This window comes from Buceros rhinoceros, unplaced genomic scaffold, assembly GCF_000710305.1.
Source record: "Buceros rhinoceros silvestris isolate BGI_N320 unplaced genomic scaffold, ASM71030v1 scaffold14492, whole genome shotgun sequence".
NCBI lineage: Eukaryota > Metazoa > Chordata > Aves > Bucerotiformes > Bucerotidae > Buceros > Buceros rhinoceros.
In genome coordinates this window covers 3,942-15,643 of record NW_010398476.1, presented here as the reverse complement: position 1 = coordinate 15,643, position 11,702 = coordinate 3,942, and the positions used below count along the sequence as shown (strand labels likewise).

General features: G+C 43.0%; 1 protein-coding gene across 1 annotated transcript; it reads right to left on the bottom strand.

The window, feature by feature from the left end:
* Nucleotides 1–6,265: 6,265 nt before the first annotated feature.
* LOC104489012 (V-type proton ATPase subunit G 3-like) lies at nucleotides 6,266–9,770 on the bottom strand (the record flags this gene model as incomplete). Its single annotated transcript, XM_010131124.1, has 2 exons — nucleotides 6,266–6,439; nucleotides 9,670–9,770. Coding segments are annotated over 2 exons (275 nt in total), but the record flags the coding sequence as incomplete, so codon positions are not given.
* Nucleotides 9,771–11,702: the final 1,932 nt, after the last annotated feature.

Sequence of the window (11,702 nt, the reverse complement as noted above, 5' to 3'; positions counted from 1 at the left end):
TTTACCGTCCCCCAGGGCGGAAGGAAAAAGCCATTAGGGAAAAACGTGCGGAACCGGTTTGGCAGCCTGTGCCACGAGAAACATCTCCCACAGCACAGGCGGACGGGGCAGCTAAGTGTTAATAGACAACAGTGAAACTGGTATTAGTAGATAAGTTGTTAAGAAGTGTTAATCTGATGTAAGACACAATTATTTCATTTATTAAATGTTCTTCACTACTGCTAACAGCTGGGAGACCATGAGTAAGAGGTAACGTACCTCCTCCTGCTGCACGATTTCCCTCAAGTAAGCCTGAATGGAAAGACGACTGCCACAACATGCTAGATTTATTTTCCGAAGTGACACACGTACATACTCGGTTAAATTACATTTATGTTATCTGCTTTTATCTATCCATCTGTTTTCAGCAATAGATCAGTGCCTCAGGGTTGTAAAGTCAGTATTTACATGAAATGTATAGGGGAGCTTATACAAACCAGGTTGTATTGGCATTGCTGATCTGTTCTGTATCGATACTTGCATTGTTCGGTTTGTTACCAGTAAATCGAATTGTAAATACTTCTTAAAGCAAAGTCTATTTAATAGCAAGTATTGAGGTCGTTTATCTCATGATATTTAATAGAAAGCTTGTTTTTAACCAAACTAGCAGGTTTTAGAGCACAGCTCTGTATTTTTAAAAGTGATAGGGAAATTTGGAGTCTGATGTACCCATAAATAGATCGGATATCTGAGGCAAGAGGGACTTTCAGGCATCGCCCTGGGTCAGGTAGTTCAGTTGTGGCATCTCTTTCATAAAAGCTACGAGGAGTCTCAGTTAACAAGCTTGCAAGTCATCAGGCTTTCCGCGTGCAGTCATGCCCTCTAAGTGCAATAGGGTGTGTTAATAGTACTCTGATGTAACGTTTGCCAAGTGTTTTGTAGTAATACGGGTTGGGTCATGTACTTCTAACAAGCGTTAACATTCCTTGGGGAAGACTCAGGGTTTGAAGTGCCTTATACTACCATAAAATGCGGAATAATCAAATCTGCGAGGGACAGGCCACAGTGAACCTGGCAGGAATACATGACACTGGTGCATTGTGTAACAGGCATTTCCTCTATGTCTGTGAAGAACTGGAGGAAATTATTCTGAAGTATATTTAACTGTATACGTGAAGCAGAACTTAACTTTACATAACGTTCAAGTTTCCAATTTAATCAACACATGGCTGTGGTGTTTTCCTGCAATGTAAAAGAACAGGAATCGCTGCTCTTACCCTGAAATCCGTGCCCGGTATCCTTTCCTCCCCTTGTGGTTATTTTTAGTAGCACCTGGCTCCCCCTTCAGTTGTTGGACAGTCAGGGAATGTTCTTTGCCCCAGGGTGTGGAGAAGGTGACAGTGAGATGCCACATGGGTACCGTTCCCACGGGTTAGTCTTTTGGTGAGCGCATCCTAGAGTAGGAACCTGACAGGTGGCTGGGACTGAAGAATAATTGTGTCTCGGTAACATTGACTAGACCGCACACATTTGGGAAAAAACAAATCCATAGTTGAAAGATGCAGCAGTCTCTCATACCGTCTGAGTTAAGAGAAGTTCCAGCTGAAGGTTCTGTCTTCCCATTAAGTGGACCATAGGGGCAAGGCTCATCCTTTCTTTTTTTAGGAACTGTTCAAATTTCACAATAGCTATGTTTGCAGTTCGACTGTGTAACCTGCCTGTCAGCATAGCTCATAGCCAATGCCTCTGCAGATGTTGGAAGGCATTGCTTAGTAGCCTAAACCCATGTTTATATTTCATCCCCAGACTCAGTCTGAAGTCTCACCCTGCCTGGGTATGTACCCAAAGTTCAGCACGGCCTCTTGCTGCGGGGATGCTCAATACAGCCTTACACACAGACATCTTCCCTGCATTGTCTGCAGGTAAAGATGCTTCTGGGCAAGGCTGCTTGTGAAAGAAAGCACGTGTCTGCAAGTTCATCTCTCCTGTGGGTGTATGTCAGTGGCAGCCTGTGGTCACCTGTCCTGTTGTAGTTCCTGAGCTCTGCAACAGCAGGTCATCTTGTCCCATCTTACAGGGAGATATTGCTCACAGTCCTTGAACTACAAAATATTTTAAGTCAGGGGTTGAAGTATTTTGTTCTGTAAAGAGCTCCACACCTGCACTTACATCCTACATGTGATCAGTTACAAGAGTGGTGTATGTTTAACAAATTATATGAACTTCCAAGTTTGATGCAACTACGTACAGGGGATGAAATCCAATTTAAGTTAATATCATTATCCGTGTAACAGAGTAACATCTGGTTCTGACTTCCCAGATCTCATTTTCCAAACTCTTCAGAAGTTAATGGGAAAGTCAGAAAAAAGCCTCTACATAGAGCATTTTATTAATGTCTGTTTCATTTCACTTTATTTAGACATGAAAAGTATTCTGTCTTACCTGCCTGAGTTCAGAGATCTTCCCTCATCACTTGTGAATGGAAATCACATCACTACATCCTCATACATTATAACTCAAAGGAGAATACCAAGGGAAAACGGCCAGGGAAGTTCAGCCCTGTCATGAGTTCTTGCTCTTTCCACTGACCTTTTCCACTACTTGTTGTTTGAGGCACTTGATAGCAGTGGATTTAGAAGTTATTGTATAATACAGCTGCTCTTCAGACGGCAAAAGCCTTGTTGACCTCCTCTTGCAAGTCGGTGTAGAATTCAGCCAGTCTAGGAAACTTGCGGAGCTTGTTGTTTCAGCCCTGATATCACACACTCCGGGTGTTTTGCAGTGATTTTGACGGGAGCAGACACAGACCCTGAATCAGCTTTATTAATTTGATTGATGCTGATTTATTGATAGTAAGAAGATACTAATTGGAGTACTGAAAGTGCTAATCACTGTTTGCTACGTACATTGTCACCAGGGCTGGGGGGAGGATAATAGTTACTCCTTATGGGGTTTGGATTCCAATGATGTTGAAGAAAATCTGGCTGTTTGAAGCAGTGTCAAGGTCAGGTAACCAGTGTTGCCAAGGGAAGAGCATGGCTCTAGAGAGGAAACTGTTGCAGGGGCTCTACAGATGTTTGCTAAAAACCTTATTTCAGAGGTATTTATGAAAAATAGATTTACACATGAGTGTAAATAGCATGACTGCTATCTGTAAGTGCCTTTCTATCTCTTAAATTTGTTTTGCCTTGTGATACGTGAGAGGTTGCTCTTTCATTTGGCAACAGCATTCCCAAATATTAGGTAACTGTGTCAGGGCACTGTGGGAATTGGGATGCTCCCCAGGGGCTGGCAGGGCAGGACCTTGCAGCCAGGCCTGTCCCACCCCAGCCGGGGAGTGGGGCAGGCGGGGGGCAGCGTTAGGCACCTCCCTGGGGGCTGGGACAGGCTGAGGACAAGCTGGGAACATGAATCACGGCGAGAAGCACATTGCGGGGGAAGAGGGAATGTGTGGTCAAGGCCCTTACAGACATCGTTGAACTGATGTTTGGTCCAACCTTGCGGGCTTGTTTTGCTGAAGGGTGATCTGACCAGTCATTTGTAATCGTCTGTGGTGGCTACCCGCTGATGCAGGCTAACCATCTTCCTACTTTCTCATACATTTGAGAGCATTTTGAAATTCAACCTTCTTCCATCCATTGTATGTTTTTCTTTTGCATGGAATGATTATTTGCTGTTATCCCAAGTATGCAAATGTCACATACAAGATATTTTGAGTGCTTGTAAATTCAGCAGGCATTTTCTTGGCACCTCAATATTCCATTGATGCAGCTGGCACTTTACACTCTGCATTTAAAATCCCCAATATCTTGCCAAATCACATAAAGTCTAATTTGACTTTTACCTCTGTGCAGCTAAAAGTGGTGGTATAGCCACCCTTCCCCTGTCTGAAATAGAAATGAATGTAGAATAAAGACTTGCACAGAGTGCGCAGAGCTCTCAGGTTTATCTCTCTCAAGATCAAAGAGCTAACTGTAATGAATTCATTCCTTTTTCATGAGTGATAGCTCTTCATCCTGGCCTCAGATGAAGAGAATAATCATGTTCAGAAAGTAGTACTTAAGACCCAATTTATATCTCAGGTATGCAGGTGATAGTAAGGGCACAGGCAGGTCATAGCCGTGACTGCAGTGCAGTGTCACTGCATGAGAGATGGTACAGCTGCACTGTCCCCTCCAGCCAGCACTCATCCACGCTGCTGGTGGCTTCTGCTGTCCCCTGCCATGAGCTCTGGTCTTTTTCAAGGCCGTTGAGACCAGAATATTAGAGAGTAGCCTTGAAAGGAGGCCAGAGCGGTTGGTGACAGAATGAGAGAAAGGGGAAATGTCATAAAAAGAAGCAGGACAACGCAGGAAGACCAAGCTTTATGTGACGAAGTCTGGGTTGCTGGCCTCCTGAAGAGCTGTTTCTCTAGCTTGCTGCCCACTGCACTGTGGCAATTCTGCTCTCACTGCGCGGAGGGGTGTACAGTTATGCCCTACAGCTGGCAGGGGAAACCCCATTGCTTTAGTTCTGCAGCTGAACGTGCCGCATTTCTGTGTGTTTGGAAGTGATAACCTGGGGAAAGGGTGCTGAGGTAGCCCAGAAGGGAAAGCGGAGCAGTCCTGAACACAGCAGTGAGTTCCTGGGAGAGATTAGGGTCCACTTTGGTAACTGTTCAAGTTCACAGAAAATACATGCTTCTCAGCGGAGCACTACACTGGCTCCGGAGCCATGACCCAAACTCGAGACACGTGCACATAGGCAATGCAGCAACCTGATGGCCCTGTGCCGTGAAGGAGGGGGCCGGGTTTGGCTCGTGCACCTAGCTTAGGAGTGGAGTTTCTCCAGCCCCTCAGTAATTCAAAGCCTATCACAGCTTGATTCAAAGCCTTCCTAAATAGATGAGCCTTTCAGCTGATGTCAATAGGATTTCTAGTTTCTTCCCCATTCCTTGGCATCCTTGCCTCCCCAGAGAATATAACAAAGCACAAGGAGATTGTAACAGTCAGGGCCTGGAGATTATGTAGCATCCAGGCACAGCCTTGAGGAGTCATGTTTGGTGACATTAAGTTGACTACGGCCTTACAGTAATTTTACACATGACAGCATGTCAGCTGTGTAAAGCTTGCTGGAGGAGGAGACTGCCTGTGACTAGCTGCCGTGAAATTGAAATGATTTGTCTGTGTCTTCGTGGACTGAAAATCATGGCCATTGTTTCCTAGTCATTGCAATTTCTCAGGCTTCTTTTCTAATTCGGTGTAATTTTGTAGTGGACACAAGGATTAAGAAGGTTTGTGATTCAGGTGTGTGCCAGAACCACCCCCCCATCCCCACCCCCCCTTCACCAGTGCCTCCTGTCAGCCTCTCATCAAATTTAATGGGCTCCACCTTGAAAGCACTGGAGCTAATTGTATTTTCCTAACTTCAGTAGGATTTATTCCAAGGAAAATCTTTGCCATTGCAGAGGGAAGTATGACTCAGGGTCACTTGGGGTAACAGAAGGGAGCTCTAACTGATATGATTTCTGTGAACAACCTGTGGATTAAGGTCCTGTTTAGTCTAACTGGCGAAGAGTTTGAGCCGATGGATTCCTGTGCTTTTCGTGTCGCTGTATAGATAACGATGGATGTGCTAGTCTGCGCCTTGAACCAAAGCGATTCTGTAAATAATGGTTACTCCTGATCTCACTCTTCAGACTTAACAAAGGTATATAACATGTGCTGTAGTTAAACAGGACAATACTGTGAGTACAGCTTCTGAACGTAGTTGTCAGTACAAGCCAGCTATATTTTGCTTTAAATTGGCATACAAACATTGAAAATGACCAAAAGCTACAGATTTCCTGTGTGTTCCGTAACCTGACCACTCTGTGTGTCAGGAAACAGAAAGACTTTTAGAAAAGTTTTTGTCACACTCTATTTCATGTGACTTGAAGAGCAATAAAGATTGGAATAAACAGACTTCATGCAACACCACAACCCAGTACAGGACATTTTATAAGAGAAAAGGAATAAAGACTCCCACCAAAAAGCTGCTGGTTTCAAATAATCCTTTATTGTGCTCTTGTTGACTTGCTCCTGTCTAAATGATATGGGCTTAGCTACCAACGGGAAACAGTAGTGAAAAACGTGCTCGTGAGACCCTGTACAGTTCTTGTCACATGAAAAGCCTATGTGGAACTGTGTGCTTTTGGCTTTAGTGTTCTTTTTTTCTCACACAGAAACAATAAATGAGGAAATATTTATGCTTATCAAGAAACAAGGCCATTTTTTACAAACATTCTTCCCCAGCACATCAGTGGATCTTAAACTGCGTGTCTGAAGTTTGGGTGAACTTCGGGGTTGATGTCACATATTGTGCTCAAAAGCTTTTTCATCATGCTCTCCATGTTCTTGTGGTAGCTGCTAGTCATGTTTCGGATGGTTTCTGTTGTTTGCTCTTCTATTTTAGCAGAGATGTTACCTTGGGAGCCCATTACCTGAAAAGCACAAGTCCTCTGAGCAAAATAGAGGGTTATACATGACTATGTTTATTGTATTTTTCTTCACCATCTAGCATAAACATAACGCAAACATGCCGCAGGGCTCCCTAGCAGCGAGGGTGTGATCTAGGTGGAACTGTATGCATAAAAACAGGATCAAAGGGACCCCTTTCGTATGCCCATTAGCAATAGGAATCACCCCGTGTAATGAGAGTTTCCCAGCTCGCTGTGGGAACAACATTGTATGTGTTTTGTCTTTTATATCGCTCATTTTAATTTGTTTTCTATTTTAATGACTAGTCAACTAAGTGCTGCCACCAGCGTGCTTCGTTTGGCCTCACTGAGGATGAATGTGAGCACGGCTAAGGAGTAAAACATGGGAAAGGCTTCCTGGCAATGCGTAATTATGGTCTCAGAGTACTTGAGATGTCTTCAGCAGTTAGTGATGTATAACCCTCCACAGGCCTCAGATAAGGTCTTTTAATGTTACATTTTCTTATCTGGCGAAATACCAGACAGCTTCTGGCACAGTTAGTATCAGGACATTCGCTTTGAATTTAATTGACTTTAGATTTGCTGAACGTTTTAGCAAGGTTATGTTATAAACAGATGCACACGTTCCAAATCTGTGACTTTGTTCTCTCCTCCCCCACTGCCCCAACATCCCTTGAATTCTTCCCTTATGGAAAAGTCCTTCAGATACCAGCAGAGAAATTGGTTTCCAGCTAAAGAATTCCACAGGAGAGAGCAGAAGACGCTCCTGCTTGCTGACAGAGTAAGAAAGGAAAAAGTAACACGTTCTTCTTGGTCCTGCCGTGGTTCTCTGGCCGGAAGTAGCCAGAGGTCCAGTGCTAGGTGGACTAGCAGCTGAAGCTAACCTGTGATGTTGGTGGAATACCTAGAAGATGACTGGAAACAAGGCATGAGTAACTAGCTTTATGTCCCATGTGATTTCAGCCCACCCGAGTCCTTAAAAGAATGAAAAGTTAAGATCTTTTGCACAAATCACCTTTGCAATTTTATTTATCCCTACCTGGCAAGAAGTTTGTCCATAATCCAGAGGTAAAACACTTTCCAATTTGGAAGAAACAGCAGATGTCGATGTAATTGTGAATATCAGGAACAGATTATCATTTTCTGTAGTAACTATTTTTAGCTGGCGTTTTATTATAGCTTTTAGACAAGTTGTAAGGGTCTCATGTGGGAAAGATTGTACAGCTTAGACCAGATTTATGAAACTGATTTTTTCCGCTGGGGAATATAGCTTTCCAGAGATCCCAGATGGTTGCACATTATCCAACTACTAAATACTTTAGAAAAATCTCAAGAAAAGTATTTTAATTTTAAGAGGAGCCTCTGTAGACTAGGGACCTGCTCTTTCAGTTCGTGCTAGTACTGTAACTTGAGATAGTAAACCCTTACTCTTCTACACATCTCTTTTAATCCCTATTTTTGCCTCTGGTTTGGAAGACCTTTTTCTTCATTGTCCGCATGCAGACAATGCACTGCTTAGTCTGCGATTGCTGCTGACCTTGAAGGTTTGTCTCTTGTTTTGCCCATGCTGGTTTTATGCTAGTGTCGTTCCAAAGTCAATGAAATGTTACACTGACTTGGAAGCTACAAAATTCAGAACTAGGCTGCACATCTCCAGAGTTCAGTGATCTTAAACCCTGAGTACAAGCACCATGAGCACTGACAAAGTTGGTTTGGGATCTGGGCTTAGATTTTGTATACTTTGAAAAAAAGATCTTGCGTATTGTCACACTAACCTGAAATTAATTCTTATTTTCTGTTGCTGCTGTTCTTCATTCTGGACTGATGCGGAGCACCTCACAGCATGAGAAAACTTACCCCAGCTTGGATACAGCAAGAGGAGTAATAGCTTTAAATGAGACTGTGACAAAGAATTAAAAATACTTGTGTCCCAGTGCCTGAGCCGGTAAACTGAACTGGGCATCAGATTTCCCTTAGCACTGGCTTAGCTAGAACTCCTGACTGCTCTCCAGGCATAGGTTAATAATGATTACATTTTTCTGTGTAGGCAAATATTCAATGTATTTGGGTCAGGGAGTGTGAAGGATGACTGCAGTGGTCTGGTACACGTGGTGTCATCTGAGGGGCAGTATGTGCTCTGTCCTGCTTGGGTGAAATGTTCGGTCAGCAGGCAGTGGCCTTTTCCTGCAGCTTTTGTTTGTGATGAAAAAACTGAGTTCACACCAAAGCAACATCTTTTCTCTTCTGCTATTTCAGACCTAAAACAAGAAGTCTGGCTTGACTGAGAAGGTGAGCAAATTTTAGAGGTGTTTTTGCTTTATTTTAGTGTCAGCAAACATCTGAAATTCTACGTATAAGGCAATTCCACCTGGCCTGGCTGTGTGACAGTGTGTCTGGAGGCTGGCAGTGTCTATTAGAGACTCCGCGTGTATATCTGTTCCTAAGGCTTGTGATGTCTGCCTCAAAATCTTTTACGTGAAGTGTGACTGAAATGACAGGTTTGTAAAGCAGTTTTTATTTGACCTCTTTGGCTTTTTTTTGGTGGCTGCTTTTGAACATGTGGTTTCCTTGTCTTTGCACAAAACAAGCAGGATAAAAAACAAGAACAAAGATGTAAGAGGAAGGTCACCAAGTAAAAAGAGAACAGTTTGTGAACCTCCATGAAAAGACTAGAGAAAGCTGCAGGACGGCATAAGTGTATAAAATGCACTGTAATCCAGGTATGGAAATAGCAGCCAGAGCACTTTTTCTGTGAAGACACAGTGAAAAAAGACAAAGTTTTAATGATTTCAGTTCATCAAAGATGCAGCCTTGTATGTAGTCAAAGTTAGCTGAAGTGGAACAGAAATAGGAAGATTTTAAATCTTTGCTTTTACTGAAACATCGACCTTAATGAAACTTTCAGTTTCAAGACAGGAATGAGGTCTGTCTGGAGTTAAAGAAAGAGGACACCCAAAGATATTTTTTACTTAGAGGAGATAATGTCTTCAAAGGACACCATGAACCACGTACAGAATCTGGACCATTTGAGCGATGAAAGTCCACAATCACTTTACAAACGCGTTTCAAGCCTGTGAAGAAGTCGCAGTGAAGCATACACACATCATAGGTGATATCTCTGTGTTTAACCAGTACGATTGTGTTGGTTTGCAGAAATCTCCATGTAACACTGTTTGAAGCAATTTGTGTAACTGCTGACGCTACAGGAGGATATATGTAGGTTTCTTACTTACGTTTGTTTGCTTGTTCCTGAATTCCTTCTCCCTCTGCAGACGGTAGTGGTCTATCTCAGCTGTGGCTTCGTCTTTGGCCTGCTTCAACCTCTCTCCCTTTCCTAACGGGGGAAGAACCAAGCATTTGCTTCACGGTTGCCTTTGTACCCCAAAGGATTAATCTCTCTAAATCAGCGGTATTTACATGTCATGGTAAAATGGATGGAACTTTGAGCAAAGTCCACAGCAGCTTTATTTGCACAGGAGTGTTCAGCAGAGCCCAGGTGGTTTAGGTAGGGTCCTTTTCGACCGGAAGCCAGTCACAATGGACCCATCTTCTGAGACGACTTCCCTGTGCACAAGGATACACCACACGAAACGCTTGTTGGTTTGTGAACAACAGAAGTCTTTTTGCAACTATGCATTTTCTCATAACACGAATGCTTTTTTTTTTTAATCACAGCTTGGTGTTTAAATAAATATCTACCTTTCCTTCATCAGCAATAGTAGCAGCCAGATAACAGATTTTAGTTGTCACTGATGGGAAAAGACGTTATTCTGTGAGATTTGCCGAATTAATTGGTTGCCAGCATCCCTTCATTCCACACCAACTGGGTTCTGCTTAGAGCTGGCAGATTTCCAAAGTACTGCAAGATATGTCTCAACCACTACTGAACTGAGTTGCAACCTTCAGGCTCTGTCCTCTTGGCCCTCCCCCTCTTTTCTCCTAACGTTTGTTAAATGCAGAGGTGAATGATTAAGGGAAAAAAGAGGTCAATGGTATTCCTACCAATGCATGGAAAATATGGAAGTGATTATTAAAAGTCTTTTTTTCCTTTTCTTTTTAAACAGGAGGATGATCTGTAAGGTGGCATTCTAAGCTGTAGTGGGAACTAGAGCCTTCCTCCTGAACGCACTTGTTTGCATACTTAATTTTGTTTACTGTGAATAGTTACTTTGTCTTAGGTAAAAATCTAAGGGTTTGTCAAATCAAGCCCATATAAAGTTGTTGCAGGGCTGGGAATAAGGTATTTCCTGGGTCTAGGGATGTAAACGGTAGGAGTAAAAGTTTTGATGGGAATGTCATGCTTAAGTTTTCACGTGAAGCAAGTGTTGAACATGTCATAACCACCCCACAGTGATGTATCTCTGTGACCCTGTTTTGAACAGAGTTGGTGAAGTAGCATGGATTTCCGCTGGACTCTGCTACGCTGCTCTGTGAGGGAAAAGTCACTGTCTAGCTGATGGGGCTGTAAAACTTTTGCTTTGAAAGTTGATATTTTATATTTGAGATACCTGGTCTGATTTTTGGGGTCTCTTTCTGCTGTACAGCTACTATGTTAGGAGTGGGAGGGGATAAGCTTCCTCCCTTTTTTAACAGGATAGATTTCTTCAATGGCTGAAAAAGCTGTTGCTTAGTTGCTTAAATTAGGGTATCACAAGAATGAGGGAGACTAGGCAACTGAAAAAGGCATCTTCATCTGATGTGCAAAACATCCATTTAGTTATGTACTTATTGTAACCACCTACTTAACCTCACTGAGCAATATGAATACTTCTGTAAGTTTGGTGCGTTGGGGTTTGTTTTTTAAATCTTTCAATTTGCGTATGAAAGTTGAAATCATTACCTTTCCTGAAATGTTAAGGAACGCTTTGCAACTATGCTAGAGAGAGGAGAACTAAGATTTCTGATCTGTTTTCTGCAGGCTGCTACATTGGAGTGGTTGCTCCTGGGCTGGCCTTCTGAAGCCTTATCGAGTGTGGCATACAGCGATCTACTTCTCCTGAGCACGGCGCAACGAGGAAGCTGAATCTGGGAAGGAGGGCTGTTGATTTTGATACGAGATTCAACCAAAGCCTGCGTAAAATGCCTGATCCAGCAGTAAATTATTTGCCCACTTGATGGCTCCTTCTGAAGTCATTACCTGCAGATGGATGAGTAGAAGCTGAGAGATGCCTGAAGTGTGAATTTCCTTTTGAAGTCTTGGTTCTTGGGCTGTTTGATTTTGTGGGTGTGCTTATTGTGGGACCTGGCATGTGTGACTGTATACAGG